Genomic DNA, 25,570 nt, shown 5'->3' with positions numbered 1-25,570 from the left:
TAAAACTTCCCAATTGTCTGCAAAGACATGAAAGAGGACATTCCAAGGTAATTGCATTTGAAAATAATCCCCGTAAACATGACTGATTTGAGGAAACTTGTGCCCTGGTGCTTTCACGTTTCCCTTTCACACTGTCAAGATAAAGATGAAGAACTGCGGGTAGGAGATGCGACAACCATCAGCCCCTCATTGAGCATGTGCAATTGGACCACCGAACTCAGGTTTTTCCTCGCTACTGGCAACAGAGAGGGAAATTTTGTGAAAGCCCTCAATTGGGGTGGGTAACCCAGGGAGTAGACGAGACGGAACAAAGGAGTCTGTCTCGCACAGCGATGTAATGGGCAAAGCCATGTGATTCATCATCAGTAATTGTATTTAAATTGACACTGGAGCAGACTGCTGGCTTTGCGCTATGGAGTTTGCACAATGGTCAATGGAGAAAAAGTATCTTTGGCTTAGCTTGTTGACTAAAAAGAAAAACAAATGCAAACATAAAGCAACATCACCCCCAAAACTGAGAAACATCAAGGTAGCTTGTGTACCTGCATGCACTCTATCAATGAAAATCAAAAGCCATTGTCTTGTGATTCTTAATATTTCAAAAAATTAACATACAAGTTAATATGTACCGGTACATGTACCTATGGAGAAAATGATATCTGGATAAAGATCAGAAGTGTAAACAGAGATACGCAAGAAAACATACTTAAGTGGAATGGCGAAATATGTTCCAATGATCAATTTGGAAGGTGGGAGATGTTGAGATGCGATGTGAAAAGAATTGTTTGGAACTTTGGACATGGCTACATGTACATGTACTGGGGGAAATCAAAAAAGGCCTAATGACCTTACCTACACGTAGGCTAAAACACCAATAGGCCTACATGTGCTAGCCAATGTTAGCAAGCACACGACCTATCTGGCCAAGTCTAGTTACTTAACATTACTTAGGCCTCACTCAGCTGTCATTAATGTACTTGTACAGTCCTGTGATGCCCAGGTTCCATATGGTCGTAATGATCACTGACAGCACACAAGATGTTAAGACACAGTCAAGGAAGAGATGGTGCATGACGCTATTCAACAAATAAAAAAAAACTGGACACTAACTACCATCCCAAACTCTGGAATGACTGCGTGAAATCCCTTTAAGGTGGTTAAACTGGTACTTTGATTCAATGTACGTGTATTTCAGTTTAGGTCAACTATTTCAGTTGGTAACTGGGAATTTGTTGACCAGCTAGCGTATGGCACTACAGTGAGAGGGACACCGCTGTGAACTGAAGACAGTCGGCAAAGGCGAGCATTATCCTCCTTCACCAACACCTACTGATACTTCATGTTTGTGTCAGTCCTGATGAAGATACTGTAGGTTTCAAATGATCGAGACTCATTGGGTACTGCTTGGTAATGCAACCTGCATCTCTTTACAACAAAACAGAAACCAGGCTGAAGTGGTGCCCATTTCATTGAGTAAACTCCCAGGAAGCAATGCCGGGGAAAACACGTGCAGCAGCAACAGCATCTACTGGTACTTTTGGCAGAAAACAAGGAACAGAACACTGGAAATTATTTCTGGGGAGAGGCGAGCAGTGTGAAGTGAAACAGCAAGCTCAAGTTATCCACATTGTCAAGGTACCGGTAAGCACAGGTTTCCCTCTTCAAACAGTAAATGTAGGCGTCAAATTACATGTACATACATTTAGAAGTGTATACATGTACATATATATCCATGCACCTACCCTTTGCGCCTTTCGCTTGTCAGCTCTCTGGCTTTGGTGGTATATTCGACTGAAGTTGGAGACAATGACGGGAACGGGCAGAGCGATGACCAGCACACCACTCAGAGCACACAATCCTCCAACTATCTTGCCTATTTCTGTATGCGGTACGATGTCTCCATAACTAGGCCAAGACAAAAGAGAGAAACAAGAAAGATATAGCATTTTACTGAACAGGCTAAAAATACCACCAAATGATCAAAGATTACTGAGACTTGTTCAAGTTACATGTAATTCTCAGTTATTCTTTTTAAAGCAATGTGAACACAGACTCTTTAAATGAGTCAACTCCCTCTAGCGCTCTCAGAGAATAATCAGGTAACAGGTTCCACAAAATTGCATGGAGTCGCATGAAAATACCGGCAGTTTGCGTAAAAACAAGGAACTCAAGCAAAGAAATTTAACGGGACCTAAACCTGGGTTCCTGAGGAGGACACAAATACACTGAAAAGGTACAAGCAAGCTTCTCCTGACTTCATAAATTATGACAACACCAAAACAGATAAATATGTATGTGGGGGAAATCATTTTGAACATCTGTAGGGAAAACTACAGGTGCCAGGTTGCACCCACGAGCTGACAAGTATTGGTTCTTCTGGACCAATCATGCATGCAATTATTGAACAGTCACCGGTGGTTGCGTGATATGTTTGAATAGCAGTTCAATGGTAGTTCTTTATTATACAGTAAATACTAACAAAAATTGTACAAATCAAAGCCTTCCAACCTAGGCAGGGCAACGGTGGATGAACTGTACAGTCTGCTGTAAACAAATCACTGTAAAGCCATATTGAGTAGATGGTGACAAATTCTCGGTAGCTGGGGTCATTTTCTCCTCCCGTCCCCCCACAAAGCGCTTTGGCCTTGGGTATTTTTGGTGTTGTTGTGACTCTTCTGATTTTTGTCAGGAGTTTCTTTGATAGCCCCAACCACCTGACGATGACCATGGATTCACAATGCGTTAAAGAGGTTCCCACCGATGTTAATCCTGTATATACAGTAAAATTCAATGTGATTCGGACCCAATATTGTATCATTACAATGCATGCCATGGAGAATTCCTGGGAAGGAGGTGAGACGTGGCGCCAGTAGGATGAAAAAAACAACCTTGGGTGACAAATCTCTAGTGCTACAGTCATTTGGACTTACATGTACACTGATTAGCTGAACTATGAATGAATATGATCGAATATTATCCAAGATGACTTTTTGTTCCAACAAAAAAAAAAGCAAAGTACTGTCAAAGAGAAAGAGGCTGCATGTACCAGGAGGCACACTACCTGGACAGGCTGTCGTCATGTTAAGGCATATAAAACAGGGCGTGGCTGATGAAGTGGGCTTGGTTGTGTTTGTACCCGTAATCAAGGCCATTTTCTGGGCAATGAATCGCCCTGTTTGTCGGTTATAGGATACTCATGCAAATTTCCTGTATTCATATTCAGACTCACAAAAAAGCAACGGTTTTTCAGCTTGTCTGCCAATGGAAAGACTAGATCTTTTTTTTTAAGATGTGCTTTGCGTCGGGGAGATGTTAATTTCAATTACGGGTTTTGCCCTTACCCGACGTACATTCATGAACACTGCCTACTGAGTGCTTGTCCGAGAACTTGTGAAAGAATTCACAAGCTTACTCAGGTGGAACTCGAACCAACAACCTACCGCTTACTAGTGCAGATGGTTTGGTGGTCGAGTGGTTAAGATGTCTGCACTAGCAAGCAGGAAGTGGCGGGTTCGAGTCCCACCCGAATACGCTAAGTGAATTTTTTCCCACGCTCTCAGACAAGCACCGAGTATACAGTGTTTGTGAAAAAACATGTACGTCGGGTAAGGGCAATACCCGTAACTAAAATTCCTTAGATCTGCTAAGAATTTCAAAAAGAGAGAAATTACTGCCTGAGCCAAAATATTTGCTTAGCAAAAACAGATCACCAGCAACTAAAAAATTATAAACTGCATACGTCTTGTGTATGGTCCTCCCTTCCTTTTTGCTTGGCACATAAAATTTGCTAACTAATATTTTCTGCCTAATCTGAAACATGGTAAACCTGAGTATTCCTTTTGAAAAATTGGTCTCAATCCTGGTATAGTCTTCTTTATTTCAAGTTCCCTTACAATAAAAGCTGTGAAATCTTAGCTCTGTTGAAAATCGCACTTGAGCTGAACACAACCCTGGGGCTTACAAAGTATTTTTATGAAAACAATCTGAAACAACTTTTAAGAAAAGATTAAATTGATGCTGCAAATGAAACCACTCACATGTTCTCTAACAAGAGAAAAGTAGTTAAGTACCGGTACGTTGTACGTATTTTCTTTTGACTTTTAATACAAAAATTAACTCGTTGAGAGCAGTGAGCTAACTGAGCTTACAATTTATAATATCCACATATATGTTGCAGAACAAAACCCTCATAAAAATTATCATCCAATGTAAAATTCCATAAAAACTCATAAACCAAATTTTCAAGACCCCTGACTCCAACAAATAAATGAAAATAAAATACCGGTAAATAAAATAAACATGCTTTCTTTGAGTCTTCCGCATTTCATTTAGATTCTGTTTTTCCTTCCTTCACAATCATGTGGAATTAATTGAGCTGTAACTGTCGACAATGCTGGCCGGGATGTTATTCTACGCGTCGTATGCATATATACACACTTCACACGCTCACAACTAAGCCACATGTATAATCTCACACGTTCCCCAGTTTGCCCTCCACATACAAACACACGCACGGGAGATCCCTTCTGCCACTGGGCCCCCACCGCAATATTACATAAAACGAATCGAGCGTGGCCAGATGCCTCCTCTATATAGCTGCCTCGTGTAATAAGGGTTTATGAGAAGGGGTATTTTCGCATTAAGACAGCTCTGCCAGCGAATGACGGCTGGGCCCCAAGTTGGCGGCAATTAAAAGGTATCATCTGGCGGTGGCCCTGTGCCCCCCAGCGATAGCAAAATGAGCAGACAGCACAAACAAGTCACACCTCGACAGATACAACCTCCGTCCTGACGGAATGATGTTGAAAATGTGGTATGCTAATCTAGCATTTTGGCATTAGATCTTCCTATTTATAGGACTTCATTTCTCAGATAAGTGCTTAGACTAAGACCAGTCAGAATATTTGCAGTCAGACAGGTAGTTTTTTCTGCAATTATGAAAGTCTGAAAAAGAGTGAAACATGTTTGTATTAAAAGCATTTCAAAGCTCTTCCGTGTTTCAGTTTGATGTTAAATGTTTGTGAAACAAACATGGTTTATCTGTCTCTAAATGACAGGTTGGTTCAATTTTTTTTCTCAGCACGATTCACTCTGTGCATTCAAAATTGTGTCTTTCAAATCTGTCGGTACAGTTTCTGTGGGCATATAAATACATGTACTGATTGAAAAGAAGCTTTGAAGTTTAATAAACACTCTTTTAAAACCTTTTCCTTAAAACTCCCCCCCCCAACAAAATTTTGCCATCCTAGATTTCATGCTCCTTGAATTCTCCCAAATAATGCAATAGACAGTTTCAAAGCACCTGAGGGAAAATGGAAGTACTTTAAAACAGCTTTTTAAAGCTATATTTAAAATACACAGGTGGATTTTAGACCTCTGCAGCAGACCTGTTTTTGAGCATCAGAGCAACTCCAGGTTATGGTCATCACTGCTTTAAAGGACAGCACCCAAATTTTCTATGGATACGCTCCTTGCAATTCATGAGCTGGATCAGTGAATTTTATTGAGTGTGAATGCAAGCTCTGTTGTGTCAAAGACACTGTCACATATCATTGGGATTCTACTATCTCATTCCCCTGGCAAGGTAAAGGATACAGCATTTTCAGATTTCTGGGCAAGACAGGTGCAATTCAAGCTCTCAGCTCTCCATGTCATGTGATTTGGGAGGGGGGGTCTATTGTGGAGGTAATCAGAGCATTTGATCAGCCAATTCGAGCTTCATCGTGTTTTTCAAACAACAGAATTTAAGCAGGGCATTGCAAGAATCCAATAGCGCTTCTAATAAAAAGGAGTACATGAACCGCAGCATGAGAGAGCAGAGAGGAGGTACATGTACACCTTACACAAAAGGACATGTACAGATCGACCTACCGGTACATGTTTGCATCCTACAGGCCAAAAGTGTTAAAAGACAGCCTGCTGAATTCCACGAATGTGCCCGTTGCAGGCCGATGTGTTATTGTCCTGAACCCGCAAATCCCAAATGCCATACAGCAATTGGGTGCTGTAAGTATGTCACACTCGATACTGCCCATCCATTCAATTAGTTGCCAGCTCTGTCCTGGGAGTCCTTCACCGCATTTTCTTGAATTCTTTCCAGTGGCTGACAACAAACTCCCACGCACGCCGCCAGAATTGGAAAAACCTAGCTCCTTCACATTTAACCAGGCAATCGCGCTAATGCACGGCAGAGAACTGTATCGTTAATGTTCTTGACTGTGCTGACAGTTACGGTATGTTGTAACTTGCAACACTTGTATTACATGTACCAAAACGGTGTTCTCAGCCACTTTCTCCTCATCCTTCCAATTTTTACTAATTTGGCTGGCAGGATGTAAATGTACAGTGTCTAACACTACTCAGACCTAAGAGACTGTGATGCAAAAGGCATTTGTTTGTTGCAGTGTACTTCAAATTTTTCAATACATCTCTTGTTGACCCAGAATCTCTCAGTACACATCTCTTCACTCCCTGTGTGGACTGCATGTCCCTTTGGTTTACATGTATGTGTTTGATAACACACCGAGTAAATTTTTTCTGGCACGCCGTTTACAACATGACTTTCAGATTTACGACTGGGTTTAAACGTCCATGGCATAGATTTGTAGGTTTAATCATGGAAATAGGAATTGGTTGAGTGTCTGACAAGACACTGCGTTTATGTTTCGCTGATACAGAAGGTGCATGTACAGTATACATCACAAGTGCAGGTACAGGTACATGCTGTTTACAGTAATGTATGAAATGGCCATTTATGCAGTGACTCTGTTATTTCAAAAGTATACACTGCTGCAAGTAAACGTAGCAAAGAGTGCCTAGATGTGATTACAATTTAGATTTACTCGGCCAAAGATACGTAAACAAAATTATGCCTAATAACTTTTGTTATGCAGGTGTTTACATACATGTATGTGCTATCGAAGCAAAGCAAGGCCAGTGCAGTTCATGTCTCATCAACATCTGTGCATAAAGCAACGAGCCTACATTTAACAGCTTTAGTGGGAGTTTTTGGAATGGTGGTCTTGGAGCTTTTACTTGTCTTGTTTTTTCTCTTGACTCCAAGGGTAACAATGTATGAATATGTGGATATCACGCTTGCATAAGGTAAAATGTAGGTTGCAACATAGAAGGGAGAATGCTTCACTTTTGTTCAAAACTTAATCTACACTTACAATGTATGCCAAACTCTGGAATGCGAAATAAAATAGGATACATGTACATATCCGTCATCGAGCTGTAAATCAACCTGAAAGATGAAACAAATACAATTCATGTACGTAAACACACGTACAATGTTGACTACCGGTACATGTACAAGGTATGTACATTCATGAATCCCATGCAGTCTGTCTAGCCTCTACCCAAAGGTTATGTTCAGAGGTTCAACACTGTTCTACCACACTGGTTAAAACATTTCAGTGTATGTAACCAAGAACAAAAAATTCCACAGGGAATTGTCTCACTGAAAATAAATACATGTATGTAAATCATCCCCCTTTTTGAAGAGCCTACGACAAGATTACCGTGAAAGAGTGGTCGATCAGACAGTCATGACCCTCATAAAAGGACGTGGGTGATAAATCACAACTCTAAAGGAGGAAGGTTGGTGCTGCTATTACCCCCATGATGCCCCCATCAAAGTGCCATCTATGGCTGTCAATAAACCTGTAGGCACACCATCAACACCAGGGGCGGGGAAACAGCTAGCAGCCTGTGAAACACACCGAATCTACTGAACTAATAACCCCCTCAAAAACAAACAGGCTTGAACAATACCGCTAAACAAATGCTAATGGTCAACATGTGTGTGCATGTAAAGGCAGAGTCTGTGAGTACATGTGTACACACGTATGTACTCGTATCTGCCCTCTTGACTGTCTCTCCTCTGATTTTTCATTCTGGGTACATGTATCAGCATGAAAATTTGCTGTAAAATGTCTCCCCGTTCAGCAGTTCCATCACATTATACATGTATTTCAAGAACTAATTAGCTTGCATAATTATGGTAGGCTATATCTTCTGTGACAGGTACATGTATACCCGTATGGTAGATCCTTGCCCTATCATCAGATCCAGTCTCTACCATTTTCATACATGTACATGTAAGTACAGTATTCAAAGTTAAATTGTACATCATGTAGAAGTGTGCACACGTAACATACACAGAACATCTCTGAAAACAGTTCAACACCTACACGTACTTGTACATGTACATTTACTGTATCTATACAGCAGCAATCTTTACCACACCATGACAGAGATTGAAAAAAATGCATTTCCAACAGCATACAAAAATGTGTGAAAAAAAAGGAAAGAAAACCAAATATACATGTAACATCTGGATATCGTAGGTGGCAACTACTGTACGTGTCTTTTTTTTTCTCTCAACGAAAACTCTCAATATGCCTGCTTTCTCTTGGTGGCCAGGGTAAATCAAATCATTCTATCATTATCAGTGTCATCAATCACAACATAAATGCGAGCCCATCTCCCCTTCACACTGTTTTACAGCCTAAATCAGGGCGTGCTCTGATTTATGCATGTATCTGGGAAGTTTCACTTTCACAAAATAAGCCTTTTTATGTGCATATACACTACACCAATCCATCAGTGAAGGGTAGCGTCTGAAGGGTGTTCTCAAATGTCCCCATGTACTGTACCCGTACCTGTGCGCACTGGACCGATGAAATTAATGTTGACTGATGACAGGAAATACTGGGCCAAAACACGCAGAACACGCGACATCTGTCTCAATTCTACTTCAAGTAGTCTAGTCCTGCTTTTACTTGAACTGCTTATGACAATCACTCATTTTAAAATGGCTTCCTGTGAAAGGTCTGAACACTAAATTGACAAATGGCATTCTTAAACATTATGCTTTGTCCCCCCAAAAAATAAATGCTGGAGATGTACAAGTACGGTACCCCAGGACATCTAACTTTGCACAAGTCAGATTACCATGGAAAACACACCGGTACTACGAGTGCATGTAGTAAGACTATTTGAAGAAAATTGGAGAATGACCTGAGTACCTGTATGCGTACGGACATTGACAAACAAGTAACAAATTCTGCACAGGATCAGTTCAACCTGTAACACCAAGTAATGCACTGAAACCTTGCTAAATGAAACTAGCAGGTACATGTACTGCAGGTGAGGACAACCAATTTGTTCAAGTTTAAGTGTAAATGAGTGAATCTAATATTATCTTAAGATGCAAAATGCATACATGTACATGTACATTGTGTAGCTACATGTATGTATGATTAAAAAACACACTTGCCAGAAAAGAACACACAATTTCATTTCTGTTTCAAAAACTGTGTTTGTTCAGAAAAGCTACACCATGTTTGCATTTTGTTTACTCTGTTTACTACATGTACACTCAGGGCAGGAACTTCATGGATGCATCAGAGGCAATTGCCTTGATGCCCCTGGTCTTTGCCTCAATGTCCACTCAAATGTCCCCATAGCCAAGTTGATTTTCTAATAGACATGTTCAAGTTCCCTTTGTAAAGGAGAAATTGCCTTGCCCTTTAATTAAGAACGAAATTCCTTCTTTGTATACTACATGCACAAAAAGTGCTACATACATATACGTGTACATCAATTGCTTTGGAAATCAGCAATGAACTGTACAATTCACAAACTGAATGGGTTTACTGTTCTTCTCAGTTTGTCACTGAAAGGGTCATGCGATTTATAGATCTACATGTACACGTATTCACCTCAAGTTTGCCAATAGTACGTGTACATATGTACCGGTACATGTTATGTGCAACCCCCCAAAAAACAACAAAATGCCAGTTGATGCCAGTGGACAACGCAACAAAATTTCGAAATTCGGAGGGGGATACCATGCTCATGAAAATAGCTTTCTGAAATTTTACTATACATAAAATGTACATGTACATCTGAGATGGAGGAGATGTGTTGCCATCAGCCATCATCTTAATGACATGCCTTAAATTCTCAGTGGGGCAGGATGTTCTCACGGTCTGGTGAATGGTGATAAAAACAATACGCCATCTATCAATCAGTAACTACCATAAAAAATGTTTAGTTATTAGAACTTACACGTACATGTATCAGTACACACATGTACATGTAGGTAGTTACATATAAATATACTGGTACATGTATATCCATGTCCATGTATGTGCCCACAGCTAATCAAGAACATGTCAGAAGTGAGTCACATGCACCAGTGCCACTTCGAGGGGAAATTTTCGTTGCAAATCTGTACTTTGATGTGAAAACGGGCATTTCAAAATAGCGCACCTCCACGAGTTTGCAATGCGTTGGCCAATCACAATGTGCACACTCTGTCGACCCAATGCGCGTTTGGAAAGGGTCGACAATTGTGTGCACTGTGATTGGCCAACGTGTTTGCAAACTCTTGGAGGCACACTATTGTGAATCACCCGTATTCACTACATGTACATGAGGGTAAAGTGGCAGACACAGCAATGGCAAGTTGCAAGTTGCTGATGGCATAAAATCATGTTCGGTATGCACATGGGCATACAAGTAACAGGTACCCATTGCATCGCTACACAGTTTTGCACAGTACATGTACATGTACTTGCATAGAATGGTGGCATTTATGTGGGGTCAGAAAACTGCAGTTCCTCAGCTGCATGTACAATGCACAGTGTTTTATTCCTCCGTGGTACATGTACATGAGTAGATCTGTTCATGCTGCAAACTGCTTGCTGACTACAATGACCTAAAATACAAATCTCAAAATATTGAAACGTCAGGCCCTCCGTATTTTGAGATCTGTTCATTTACCATCACACAAAAGGTACGATGAACATATGTACACCTGTATATTATAAATGCATACATCAACTACATAAACTCACTCGGAACCCCCACCAAAAAAAAAGATGCCCAACATTAACAGTCATGACAATAGCAACAAGCATCATAAAACTAAGTGTTTGTGCTAAGTTGGCTTTGTGTTCTTAATTGCTCTCATCCAAAGTGAAGAAATGGTATGGTGCATGTACATGTATGATACGTTTAGTTTTACAAACATGTAATGTAGCGGTATGTTGTACACAAAGAACTCCTCTTTACATGTCTGCATACATGTGCATGTACGTGGCCTGAACGTGTACATGTAATGCACTGGGGTGAATGGCTTCAAAGACATACCCTGTGTGCTTCTACAGAGTGCACACTGCTGATCAGTTTAATATGGTGCTTGCGTATGATGTCAGTTACACTGCTGTTGGTTTGGGTTCCCTTTGTTGTTCCTATCAGCGCAGAGGCTGAACTGAAGCCAACTACGGGGGAAATTAATCAATAAACTCAATAACTCCAAGCTACATTCCTTGAGGTCCAACAATGAAAACTCACTCATCTTCGAACAAACAAATACATGGATGTGCTCATGCGGATACTGAACTGGCAGAAAAAAAAAGTCGCCTCTGTGCATGTGCCAGGAGAAAAGGGAGAAAGGATACTTATCTGTTCAATCTTTTGACATGAGTGTCTTCACACACTGAAATATGTTGACACAGTGTGTGATAATGAATATTTTTGTGTGTAAATTTACTGATAAAGCCCAAGCTGGTTTAGTGTACTTTTGATTGAATAAATTCTGATAAGTGCAGTGGAGTGGACAATTAGTCCTTATCAGGATTAATATTGATGGTTTTAAAAGCAATACCCTCATCTTTCAGGGAAGGAGTTAAACTTTTTATAAAAAATACCCAAATCCAGCAACTAATTAAAAAGTTAAAATTTGAAAACTTTAAATCTGCCCACAATTAGCATGAATTTCAAGTACATGTAAATCTGTGAATGGTATTTATTATGGTAAGGATTCAGTGAAGTCTATTTTAAGCAAAATCTGACTAACCTACTGTTCCAGTGTACATAAAGGTGCAAAGGTGACCTGTCACATAAGTTTTTATTACTGTCAGTCGGACTGAAACATTCTACCTAAACTTTTTGCAGTCAGATTTTTCAAACTATCAGTAGTTGATTTAAGTGAATTCCCCCTAAAATGTGGCCGACACACAGGACATCCTAGAAAATCTACAAGTACCGTAGTTACAACAGAGCTAAATAGTGCTGAGTGACAACCCCAGAGAGCTGCTGCGTGAAGCGGGGAAACAAAGCAGGCTCAGATCACTGGTGAAAAGTGCAGGGTACCAAGTTACACGTGGCAAATGTTTATGGTACCTTAATTTGCATAAACTTGTACAGCAATGCCAAGCAACATGGGTGCTGTCATTTTACAAACATTTTTGAAACGGTGTAATGAATTAAGAGTCATGCAACTTGGACTTTGAAAAAAAATGAGGGAATTCCAATCTTCACAAGACTTTTTACAATGTTTCTCCATTTTCAGTGGCATGAGTGTGAAGTGCTAAATGAGGAAATCAGCTGATCAGAGGGAAAACTTGTACAGGTAATGTCACAAAGTATAATTCAGGAGAACCAAGCAACAATCAAGGTGGGAATTTATAAATGTTTAATTTGCAAAATGTTTAGAAAACTTGCCCATACCGTTTAAACGTGTACATGTCCCGTCCTTACCGCGGTGTCATTGACAACTTTAAACACAACAAATTGTATACAATGAAAATAGTTGACACAAAGTTCCGGCAATGAGTTCATGGTATTCCTTTGAAATGACCTTCACGTAGCAGTAAAGTGTTCTGAAAATCAAATTACATTTTACAGGGATCGTTTACAATAAAAATGATCGCCAGATTTTGTCAATTAAAACATCAAACCTCTAAATGGGGCGATTCCGTTTCGACATTTGGGAAAATCTGTAAACGGATTTGGAGGTTTTTCATATACATGTAAACATCCCACCCTAACCCCCTAGGGCGTACACGTATGTAAAATCACTGAAATTGGAGGATTTGGGATAGCTATTCAGTAGCAATATACAGGAAGTAATGTTATGCAGGACTGTAGTTGCACCTACAAACCAATAAACACATCCAGTGCTCCATTCACTCAACCAGCATTAGAATTCAAATCTCACCAGACGGGATATTCATTCCCTTCATTCACTTGTGACAAAAAGAGGAAGTCATCATTTTCCATATAATTATGTATCCAGGTATTTTAAAATCCCTAGGGGTGTCCCTGCATTATACAGTTATATGTACCGGTAGTAATGCTTTACTGTTGGAGTGCAACTTTATCACTGTGATGAATTGCAACCTCTCAATTCCAGTAATTACTACCCGTTATTTTTGCACCATTCCCTTGCTTGATTCGTACCAATTTTTCATGTTTATTGTTCACCCCAATTACATTCAAATTTACTGATTCACTACAAGGGGAACTGTATGTACATACATGTACAATGTATGTACCAGTACATGTATTGATTTCTGAAGACAATTTAAATGTCTCAATGCACAAACTGTTGTTTGCTGCCCCCACATACTTGTAAAATGTAACACACACAGAACACCATCGGCAACAACAAAATGAAACAAATGTTGCTTTACGTCAATTCTAATATCAATAGAGTTAATCTCACACATTTCTGTGCATCACCAATCGATTACCGTACATGTACGCGTATTTTTAGTCTCTCCAAATGGCATCTTCTTTGTTCCACCAACAGATATGTCTGACTAAAACAAAGGCACATGGGCACCCACACACGTGTTTGTGCATGTGTGGAGCTCTACCGTAGCTGTTTTATGAAAGAAGTATTGCTGATAAATTAATGTATACAAAATACACCTGTCATTGAGAGCAATCACAGCCGCACCACCTGCATGGCAATAGAATGGATGTCACCAAACTGGCGCAATAATAAAACAAATCCATACTCAAGGTCACAAAATATGAAGGTAATTTTGTCTTTTGACAGGAAGTTGCGCTTTGATTGTTGGCACTCATTCAATACAAGCCTGGAGAGTAACCTTCGGGCATTTTTTTTTTTCAATTCTGCTACACACATGTACATTTTTTTCATGAATGGTGATTAAGGTACATACGCAGAAACCTCAGTGGCTGCATGTAGTTGCCTGAATACAAAAAAAGCAGGATGTAAAATGGAAATTGAAAGTTGTAAGTGATATGAGTGACAACAAAAAAAGTTCACTTTTGACACAATCACACATGTATTTAAACATACATGTATTGTTCATGTACCAACATCAATTTCCAGAGTCCAGCAATAACTTTCAAACACATTTGGTTGAAATAGAGACCAACGAGATCTTAATATCTTCAGGAAATTTACATGTACGTGTACAGCATGTGCTCGTACATGTATTGTGCTTCTTTTTCTGTCCTGTTTGACCACTTCTATTACCTTTTAAAAAGTAGGAAACCCTTATTTACTGTAACAAAGTCTAATCTAAATTTCAATTTCTCAGCTCTCCCAGATGACAATTTATTACACGTTTATCATGGCCATGTAAAAATGGCCACGTAAAAATGCCCTTGTGTGGACTGTGCCCACTGCCCCTACCAGTACATAACCTGGGCTTCCAAATTTAGTCATCCGGATTCATTCAATTTATTCCCTGAATAAATTCATTCATTTCAAACTAATTCACAAATCCTCTTTAGTCTATATATACACTGTACATGTAGCCAGGTGTTTAATTAATGTAGCGTAAATGGAAAGTGGATGTTTGCATACATGTCTGAATGGTACCAGACTGACTACCAGCATCAATGCAAGCCCTTTACGAATTGTACAAAGTATTGAAGTGTGATGTCATTCAAACCACGAAGTGTGGTGCAAACGTGTTGGTTCATGTGCTGGTTCTCGCGCTAACGCCTTTTCATAAATGTGCGCATGACATACACTGTATTCACATCAGTAAGTAGCCCAATGCGAGAATACATGGTGCGTGCACATTGTCAGTGCAATCAAGTAACAGTACATCCCCAAAAATATTTATTCCAGTTTTATGTGTTTGTTTCAGCGATTACAAGCAACCATATTCAGCAGCTCATTCGGCTTGCGATGTCAGCTGCACCAGTGCTTGAAATCTAGTATAGTACACTTGAGTGCAATTGAAAATTCAATGGTAGAGTACAAACGCAAGAGTCACAACGCAATGATACATAAGGACACTTTACATCATGTCTGGTACCGCTATATTGACATATTGGGCACAGTATTAACCACAGAGCTAGGAACCGACTCTACATGTATGGTATTAACTAGGTATCCCCCCCAAAAACAAATAATGCACGTGAATTCCATGCCATCAGATTGAAAGTTGGAAAAACAAAGATCTCCCACATCCAAGAATTTCAAAAGCTTTGATGATTTGTAAAAATGAAAACAAAAGTTCCTTGAATTATTGTAATTGGTGTGCGGTATGATAATAAACAATCTTATACAGCGCCAAATCCATCATAGATGTTCAGAGCGCTTTCCAGTAACAAAAATAATTTAATCCCATGAAATAAATTTCTACAATTTTGTTACAAAGTTAATAGCAATAATAAAACAATCACGTTGACATGATAACTTAAGACCAAAACCAATGAAGCAGATCTGCGCATCATTTTATGGCATATAAAAGGAACAAAAAACTGATACGGCATTTACATGCGAGAATCAAAACGGGTAAATTTACAGAGTACATGAATGGTGTTTGTCAAAGTTTATGGCACTTCCCCAAGAATACTACATCTAGTGAAACTCAGGAGCATGCTGGGTTTTGTTGGGCTAGGCAGTGAACCCCTCTCCCCCAAAAATTGTACACTTTATTTTGTTGGATTGTGTCCAGGGAAAGCTGAAGGGCTCAGTCTTAAGCTCAATCACTTTAGTCCTAATGTAAGCACAGGCATATTTACACTGCGCTAGGCAAAGCTAAGTCTATTGACACTGTGCTTTACATTCCAAAAAAGGAAAAGGCATTGACTTAGCTTGCCCACTGATCATGGGCACAATGACATACCAATATATGGCACAATTTCAATCAGGATTTCAGGAGCTGAGTGTATGATGTCACTGCTTAACTCATAAGCAAGAGTTCCTATTGTATCTAAACTTAGAGAAAAATCAATTCCCCAAGGCCTTGTTTACAGGTTTGCACTGCATAATATCTTGAGACTTGAAAAAAGGTAATTGTCAACTGTTCAAAAAGTTCAGTAGACATACATGACATATAGCATTTATATGAATCAGAAATTTCAAGTCCTTCAAGTGGTTTCATATTCTTCAAAAGCATAGATCTTGCATTTTAGCTCAGGCAGAAAACCATTTTTGCGGAATCCGTCAAAGGTCTGGCAAGATGACCTACAATTACCAACAGCGAATTTCATTCCAGGTGTGATTACTTCATAGCTTGGAAATTTTTTTTTTTTAAATATTTACAAGAAATTTGGTACAAGCAAACATAAGAGTCCTTTTCTATGTAATTTTCCTCATTTTGAGCATGCACACTTTAGTTCAAATGTAATGCGGACAACAGACTGAAAAGGACAACCATGTTGGCCTCCACCATCTGTCTCATCAGTTTAGTAGCATTACTTACCCAAGTGTTGTCATTGTAACGATTGTATACCAGAAGGCGGCAGGAATGCTGAAAAAGTCAGTATTTTCCACGCTTCTCTCCGCATAGTACATGATGGTGGCGAATATTATAATGGCCATCGCCAGAGAAAACACCAAAAATCCAAGTTCACTTGCACAGCTTTTAAGGGTGTACCCTAAGATGCGTAACCCCTGCGAGTGTCTGGAGAATTTGAAAATTCTAACGACTCGGAACACTCGGAGTGTCGTGAACATGCCGCTTAAACTGTCGCTGTTGAACATGAGCCCTACATAATAGGGCATGATGGCCACCACGTCTATAACACACATGACGCTCCGCATGAATTTGCACCGATCTGGAGCAGCATAGGCTCTCAGTATATACTCTACGGTAAAGATCAACACACATGCTGTATCCAGGCAAAAGAAGGCATCATGGTATCTCTCCCCACATGGGACATCCTCTACAGTACCAGGAAATGGAGAACATGGTATCGTTTCAACGACATTGGCAAGGACAGAGACTGCGATAAAAAACCCTGTCACATAGTAGAAGACAAGCGCTCCGGTACCCGTATGTGGGTTCTCAAATGCTCTCCACATCTTCTCCCTTAACGTGTGCAAGTCTGGGGCATCACCCATTTCCGAGCTTCTCTCGTCCATGAGACGCTCTGCATTCTCTCGCTTCCTGTCGCGGTAGTCCTCGTAGCAGCAGTCCCCAATAATTTCAGGCATGACTCCGAAAAATGCCAGCTCCTCATCAAAGGAGTTGATGCACTCCTCCCGGGGGAGGTGCATGCGTCCTGTGCGATAGAATGCCAGGATGTGGCGGAACAAATCTGGGTCCCTATCAAAGAAGTATTCCCCAGAATCTTCGTCATAGAAGAATTCCTTCTCATTGCTTCCCAGAAGGGTATCCGGGTATTTCTCCAGCATGTGCCGCCAGGTTTCAAAGCGGCGGCCACTGATGTTGAGGACAATGCGGCCACCTTCATTGGCAGTGGTGTGCCGCTCTGGAGCTACGGGCATGGCATTGGGGGCGATGGGCACCCACCCGATCGCCGCCGCCCGGGCAAACGGTAGCCAGGCTGCAGCCATGATGTGCTGCCGGCCCTCACCTCCCTCTGCGGGATGAACCTGGTGGCAAGAAATTTCAAGTGGTTTTCAGCCAGGCCTACACCCAGCAAACACGCAGATCGTGGCGGACCTTCTCGGACTTGGTGTGCCAAGCACCTGGTCAAAAACCCAACTCAAATTCTGGCGGGCTAATCTACGGCCCGTACACAGAGACATCAGAGGACAAGAACGCCGAGAGCGCTGACTCACCAGGCGGTGCGACAATCGCAGGCCACAGCAGCAGATCTTCGCAGGTCTCCGGTAAACAAACAGCTGCAGTGAAAATTCGCGCTAAGTTCAGGCAACAGGCGATTTTAAACTACCCGTAAGCCGGCATTTTGAAATGTCATTCGCCTGCACAGTCAACTCTGACTTGTCATCTAGTCTGCTCCACGAGAAAACCCCCAAACATGTTCACTGAACTGGCGTTTCACTGTGTTGTCTCGATTTTACAGCGGAACGGCAATAGCAGACGCCATACCATTCCCATTTCGTGTGATGTGGAATCAGTTGCGGGAGTACGCGATACGGTGCACTGGTACAAATCTCCGCAGATACTGTACACACAACGCACACGGCTGTGTGTATACACACACACTGTAGCTGACAGCACGACGGAGTGAACGCGAACGGCCGTAGAGAAGTGAATTGTCCATTCAATTTTTAACAGCCATCGGTCGTGGGCTCATGTACGTACAAGAATATGACTACATGAACACGCACAAATGTATTGTTCTTCATTCTAGAAGCTTTTTCTCGCCTGTGCTATGTTATTTCTTCAATAATTTATTTATTTCAATCTATCCAGAGATTTGAATTACTTAAAGATTACAGTACAATATCTTTTACAAGGGATAACAATAGCCATTCTTTTGAATTCTCCCTATCTTGCCTGAATTTAGCCGTTAACGGTTAGCATTGGTCCGTGATAATGAGTATCGAATATTCATTTATTTTATATTAACATAATCGACTTCTGCGTTACGTGAAGCGGCGTTTTTTTCTGGGGCGCTGACGCCACCTTGTGGTACCGCAAAATGTTTAAAAGATTTTTAAAAAAACAACAACGTGCGTATTTAATGATACTCTGATAACTTCATAAGAGGGTTGAATGGTATTTAAATGCTCATGTCCTTTTTACTTGTTTCGCTTAGGAAGGACTGCATAAGTAAGGGAAAGGAATAACTTCTAGCGTTCAACACCCTCTACGTACGAAAGGAAAGAAGAGGACAACACGAATACCATATACATGTATACAGTATGTTTTGAATTGGTCGTTATTTATTTTACAGACTACGAATCAATCTGACTAATAAATTCGTTTCCCTCATTTGATTATGTCTTTCTTTTTTATTTCTAACAGGCTACTGATCTGGACGAGAAGCTCGAAGTACCCAAGAAGTACGAAGTGTCCATACTTTTTACCTTTGTAATCAGCTGAGGAAATATAACAACGAATACTTCTCGGTTGTTCATGCTTGGTACTGAGTGCTCAATCCCGAGTAAATAACACAAGATTTCGATTTTATTGCTCAGTTTTACGTATTAAACAAGACTTTGAGATTTATTTGAGAAAATAAAAGATGAAAATCTCCAGTTGCGGCCATCTTTGTAAATATTTTTCCGGAACTTTGCTCGAAAACTCGATCAAAAAATTAAAAATCCTCCAATCATTGCCAGTTAATTAGTGATCTTAAGATTCTTAAAGGTTTCAGGTGGAACATGTAGCTTTTTCACTCAGGTGTTACCGATAAAGATTTATTAATCCATTTTTTTGCCCGGGCTAGATGACAAAATAAGGTTGGGCTCGATGAAAAATATTACTTTCTCCGTGCACACGGAATAACACGGTTTAGGGAGGGGGAGCCTACTCATCAGGTCTCTGGGTTTTCACGTTCTGGATTTCGAGTAGCCTCATCCAATCTAATAACTAAACGATTACGGTCTGGATGCCAGGCAGAAACACATCTGCGAATGCTTCATTAACTGGTACATTAACTGATGAGGGGTAGGATCGTTACTGCCAGTGCAGGGGATTGGACCCAGATAGCGTAGAACATCGTCACCACAGCGATACCTGTGTCACCGTTTCCCGTCTCTGACCCTTTCTGCTCTGCTTGGTCACGGTTGTTAACGATATCTCAGTGCGATAAACTTGGGACTAAATTGTGCTTTTCTGTCGCTCAAGCGAAGGTGAAGAGTGGAAGGAAATTATTAAAGAGTATTTGCACAGGGACTATCGAAACATATGAGCGCCACTTGCAAAACATTTTTTCCTAGTTACTGTCTCGCTACGGTGAGGTACTAACCCCGCGGCGAGATGGTAACTAGAAAAAACAATTTGCAAGTGGCCCTTATACGCTTCCGTACAAAGACAATGCACGAACAACGAAATTAACTTCTATTTATGATTTGTAATGAGTTTGTTAACAAACACGCGAACTCCTGAAATGCGGTCAACTCGTCGTTTCCCAAAACTGACAAATGAGGTTGTAACAAATAACTCTCGCCAAATACCAGCTATGCCCCTCCAAAGCAAAGGCGGATCCAGAATCTGACTTTCCCGGGGTGGGGGGGAGTAAAGAATGTGGAATATCTGTTTCATGCAACCTTCCATTTCAGGCTTTTTTGGGGGCTACACGCTGGGTGTTTACGCGAGAGAGAAATGAAACAGACCCCCCAAATTGCCTTGCATTGTATTTCCCAAACAGTTTTGGGTCCTTTCCTTAGTTTCATAGCAGGGTCCTAACAAAACACCCCCCATACCTTGGTCTTTACAAACTTGGCTTAGGCCTACTTTCAAAATGTAAATTGCTGAACAAACTGGACTTAAATAGCTCACGGAGCTTAAATATTCCAATAGTTTTAATCACATTACTTTCTTCTCAGATCATATTATCTGCACCCATTTCCAATATAACATCGAAGGAAAAAAAATTATAAATTAAATACTAAAAGTATTACAGACAGAGGCAAGTACTGTGGCATTTGTCACAAAGCTATTGCTGATCATTCGCTCTAATCAGACCCTAACTAGGAGGCGACCAGTTGGCTGACCGCTACAACATTATTCAATATATCGCTCAGCCAACTGTATTATCTCTTCATGGGAGAGGAAATGAAGAATTTTCACAAGTAGTCAATAACTGGTGAACACGTGTTTGTCCTTTTGCAGAAAGAAGCAAGAAGGCCTAGTCTCATTTCAAGACACAATAAAAGCAGAAAGGCGTGAGAAAGCCTAGTCTTAGCTCAAGATATCACATGATCAACTGTACATTGTACGGGCTGCAAGTTGCGTCGTAAAGAGCTGCTGATGACTTGAACTAAGACTAACATGGTTCTTGTATGCCTTTGAAAAACATCCACTTTCAGAAGAAATGAATGAAATACAGTACTATGACACGGCCTTTGGTCTGAAAAGTATGGAAAATGAAAACCTCCAACTTTATGATGACAGCCAACTCTCCTTTAATTTTCCTCACAGGTGAAGAAAATTGAAACATGATCAGATGCAATGAGTCCAAGCTGTGCACTGCCATCAGGCACGGTACGCCATTACAGCCAAAGTTTATGAACAAGCCATAACTCATTTATGTAATATGAAATATAAACTTGACACTTGGGAATATCTAATAGGACTATCAATTCAGAATTGCTTTTGTGCCATTTTCAACCAAATATATTAATTTCACGCTCAGGGAAAGTGGGCTTGGGGTGATGTGTGCAGGAGATGGAGGCCTGATTATATGTACTGACTTAATGAATATATAATTTCCACTGTTAATTTCATCAAGCAAAACCCACAAATAGCATTGGCAAAGCCGGTTGTACCCCCAATGGTGTACATATACAATATATACACAGATGGATATAAATACAAGGATAGGATAAGACTTGTAAAATAATCTAGGATGCCAGGAAAGAGATCCACGTTAATTTGCCACTGTTATAAAAGACTTCTTATGATATCCCAATCAAAATACATGTGTCAAGAAAAATGTAAATAGACAGCAAGTACTGAGAGAGAGACCAAAGGATGCTTATTTTTGTGCACTGAATAAGACTTGGCTGAGTGCCAATGCCCCCAAAAACTGTCGACCGTAACATCATAAATGTTTTTGGTTGAAAGTATCTGGCATCGGGAGAAAGGCTCTCACAGGTTTCACAGCTGCACTTTCATCAGGAAGTGCCAGTGTCAGCGTGGAGGGATGGCATTGGAAGTGCCAACCTAACATGCCTTGTGTGGACCTGTAAACAAAGGAGGTCCTCATAATTCAAGCTGTGCAAACCTTGTGTGGACACGGCCGGGTCCACACAAGGTTTACCTCCACCCTGGAAAAACACTTTTAGGGGAATTTCTGGGTTAGGGCGAGGATGAGGAATAGTCAAGGAAACCAGGAACAAAACATCAGCTCAAAGTTCACAGTGTAAGAAAAATCAGTATTTTTACCAAGTTTCCTTAAGTACAAAAAAAAAGAATGTGCATATGAGGAAGGCAACTTTAACACGTGCACTTCCCTCGGCTGCCTGCTATATTGCCTGAAGTGCAAACAGACTGTTACTGTGGAAAAAGATGACAAAGGGGGTGCTGGTTACCTCGAAAAAACTTGCCTTTGGCTGATAGTAACCATTAAGATGATACCATTGAGTACTGTACTGGTGCAGTGTGGAAATATCATTTAAATACAATGATTACCGTTACGTAACTTTACCAGATGAGATTTCACTATCTAAAACATATTAACAAATGACTCGGCAAATAAAAGAAACTGTATACTGGTGAACATGCCGATGATGAGGCGAAGGTCCTTTTTGGATTGTGTTACCAGGCTAGGGTTCACTCTGTTTTCACAGGTAATGGCCTTATGGTTGACACATACGCAACTAGGAATGGGTCACATATTACTGCTCACAAACGGTCGTCTGCCATTGGAAGGCAAGATAGCAGGCTACATGCCATGACAATCAATGTACCAAGCCTGTAGGAATGTCTTGTGCAAAACAATTTCTCAAAACGAAAAATAGAAAGAAATGTGATGAAAAATAATTTGTAATATTTTTCATGGTCCTTTTGAAACTTGGATCTTCCTGCAGAGTTGCTGATCGGCCCTTGACATGTTACTCAAGTGAATTCAAACATTTGACCACCGGAAGAAAAGATAAACACTATTCAAATGTTAAAAGTCAACGACCCAAGGCTGGTTGAGTGGTCAGCTGTCTTGGAGAAATTTCCCACTCTTCCTATCATAATGAACGATTTAAATGATAATTTCTTGAACAAAACCTTTCCCGACGAAAATTAAATCTGTTAACATGAACTTCCCTCGCACTTGAAGATGTATTCATGGGGAAAACTATTTCACAGAATCCTAGGCAGGTAATGCAACTAACACAAGTAGTCTTTTTTTGCTTTCTACACAAATAATATATTGCAAATTTGGTTTCTTCTACCATAGTTCATAATCTCCAACAGACAAAATTTCTGTGGCATCACAGCGAGTGTTCAGTCAAAATTCGCCTGGTAGCTGAATATCATTCAGAACTCACATCACAGGGTTACGTCTATCACACACAATAACTAAATATTACACAAAAATGAAACACTGGCAATGCACACAGACAAAACACAATTTTAAAGGAAAATTATTTCAGGAATGATTTTCTCAATGTCTTTTCTTGTGAAATTGGGAGTAATTTGGAACTTTAAATCAAGTCTTCCTGGAAAAAAGTACCAACAAAAAAACCCTAACTGAGCTAAATTTTTAGAGAGAAACCTCTGTACAACACCAACAACTATTAAGGAACATCATGTATAAAGTACTCTGAATCTTGAAAACTGAACAAGGGTCCGTTGAGTGTGTAAATCAGGCATCAGAGTGAAACCGTAACTAACAATTTTGAAGAAACGGAAGAGTACTTTGATCTAAGTCACAGGTCAAACAGTGTACGCCCTCAAAGCACTTGTCGGTTTTCTAAGCCGATATCTTTTCGATATTCAGCCAGGGGCGACAAGTACTCCCTCACCGGTGACCAACTCAGAGCATAAGATGACACAAGAGCATGCTATTGGCACTTTTATGCACCCACACCAAGACATTACCCATTCGGAGAACTACTGTGTTGTGGTCCTCGCAGAACATGCAAAGACAAGTACGCACAGTCATGCTTTGCTAGGGTGTAATATGACAGCCGTTATGAGAGGCCTGGGGTGGCACGAGGCTTGTGGACAGGTAGTATGTGCATGTCACATGCCTCTTTGACCAATAGGGGGTTATGATATGGCAAATGCAAGCACGCATCTAGCTAAAGAATATATGTGCGAGTACAGTCCCACTGCAGTTAATGGCTTGTACTTGGGCCAATACCATGGAAGAGATGATATTCTGTGTCCTGTTGTGCCCATAGTATAACACACTCCCACAGTAAGTACTGGTATTTACCACTGAGGACAACAGCCTGACTGAGGAGGGCAGGGCAACATCTTTTGTTCCCGTATTGCTCTGTTCTGGTAAAGTAAAACTGTGTGTATATGAGTTTGTTTCTGCATTCAATTGGGGACCCTGAACAATAGAGGACAATAAGGTCCCCCATTGACAGAGGGTCTCCAATTGACAACTGTGAACAAAGCATATGGGTGGTCTTCTAAAAAAGTTAGAGTACAAACAAAAGAGGAACAATAGGGGGTCCCCAGGTGCAGGCAAATCACACTTGGATGCACATGTGTGTGATTCCTAAGGGTGACCATTGCTTGGTAACAAAAAGTTCCCTTTAGTGCTTCTACATGAAGACCGTGACAATAGAGAACATCGCTGGGGCCATTTCAATTAGGGAAATTTCTTGACCACTGGTTGACTTCCCTCCGGTAACCTACGCACAAAATAAACCCAGGCAGTGGGCACCAGGCAAAAATCGTCCGGTGGTTGCCTAACTCAGCAACGTATGAAGGACTGCACAGCGCCGTTTTGTTGTCTAAGGTCACTACCCTTAATACAAAGGAGAACACAGTCTTGGCAAGTTGTGCAAGCCACGGGGAGAAATCCACCCTTCCTCACCTCCTACAGACAATGCAGTGTGAGGCTGCAAGTACCGCTGAGACACAAATATAACTCCACCGCTGATTTGATATTGGACTTTCCTGCACCAAATCAGCAAGCCAAATGGGCAAACGATACTAAACGACTTTGATTATCATTCTGTGTACGCAAAAATCCATGTACTGATATACAAAGAATACTTTAAAATAGGTCCCATGATTTATCTCTGACTCAGGGTGAATAGCACTTTAAAACAAGTTCATGTGACTGTCATTTACTGCGGTTCAACCAATATCACCCAAATATTGGGTGGTTGCTTGGACTAGTCGAGTCAATCACTTGGAACTAGGCCCTGGTAATCATGAGTCTTTTTTTGTAATTAAGTACAGAAGGAACCGCTGACATGAAAACAATTGTATGCGATGGGAGAGACCGTGAGCACAGCGAGAGATGCAACAGCAAAAAGTAAGCAACAACGGGGATTTTGCAAAATAGATTGACTGGATTTGTTTGAGTGGCACTTTACTGCTTGTGCCCACAGCTGTGAGGGCAACACACAGCAGCAGAAATCAACAAACTCTGGAGGTAATAAATAAACCTGTAAAAACTATGTGCAGTCTCTCGCCATTTTCACTGCGCGCCGGCCTGGTCCCCCGCGAAGGCGGAAGGGGAGGAGGGTGGGGAGCCCCCGTCCGCCGAAGTGATGTCGCCCGCCGTCCACGTCTGGTGGCTGGGGTGGAGCGGACTCGTTGAAGATGCCAGGGGTGCCAGCTTGCTGAGTCTCACCACCTCCTCCGACAGCATCTGGATGTCCTGGTCATTTCCAGAGACAAAAAAACAAAAGTTGGGTAAGAAACACTGTTGGTAATCTTCCGGTTGTAACTGTCACAGATAGTCCACAATTCAGACTTCTGCCGGCCACACT

The 25,570-nt window shown here is 40.8% G+C and overlaps 2 protein-coding genes and 1 long non-coding RNA gene across 8 annotated transcripts in view; 1 reads left to right on the top strand and 2 right to left on the bottom strand.

Annotated features, from left to right (window-relative positions):
• Positions 1-17,745, bottom strand: part of LOC110974295 (potassium voltage-gated channel protein Shal-like) — an 85,791-nt gene extending 68,046 nt beyond the window's left edge. For both annotated transcript variants that reach the window (XM_022225834.2, XM_022225835.2), the window contains exons 1-2: positions 16,497-17,745; positions 1,743-1,905 (exon numbers count right to left, since the gene is read on the bottom strand). In XM_022225834.2, the coding sequence (XP_022081526.1) occupies positions 1,743-1,905; positions 16,497-17,593 (1,260 nt within the window). In that variant the 5' untranslated portion in view covers positions 17,594-17,745. The remainder of the gene's footprint in view (positions 1-1,742; positions 1,906-16,496) is intronic.
• LOC110974297 (uncharacterized) lies at positions 1,505-19,834 on the top strand. Of its 2 annotated transcripts, XR_002597567.2 has the most exons (4): positions 1,505-1,641; positions 12,368-12,427; positions 18,766-18,869; positions 18,975-19,834. It is a non-coding gene; the product is annotated as an uncharacterized LOC110974297 (long non-coding RNA). The 2 variants fall into 2 exon arrangements; XR_002597566.2 differs by lacking the exons at positions 1,505-1,641; positions 12,368-12,427 and adding an exon at positions 18,163-18,300.
• A 624-nt stretch (positions 19,835-20,458) lies between these two features.
• LOC147799324 (GRIP1-associated protein 1-like) overlaps positions 20,459-25,570 on the bottom strand; it is a 40,962-nt gene continuing 35,850 nt past the window's right edge. For all 4 annotated transcript variants that reach the window (XM_087135896.1, XM_087135894.1, XM_087135895.1 and 1 more), the window contains one exon: positions 20,459-25,458. In XM_087135896.1, the coding sequence (XP_086992022.1) occupies positions 25,276-25,458 (183 nt within the window). In that variant the 3' untranslated portion in view covers positions 20,459-25,275. The remainder of the gene's footprint in view (positions 25,459-25,570) is intronic.

Source organism: Acanthaster planci, linkage group LG04, assembly GCF_054643075.1.
Source record: "Acanthaster planci isolate LZ-2023a linkage group LG04, COTS_SCS, whole genome shotgun sequence".
NCBI lineage: Eukaryota > Metazoa > Echinodermata > Asteroidea > Valvatida > Acanthasteridae > Acanthaster > Acanthaster planci.
Note: the sequence above shows the minus strand (reverse complement) of the source record. Positions and strands in the feature narration are given on the sequence as shown.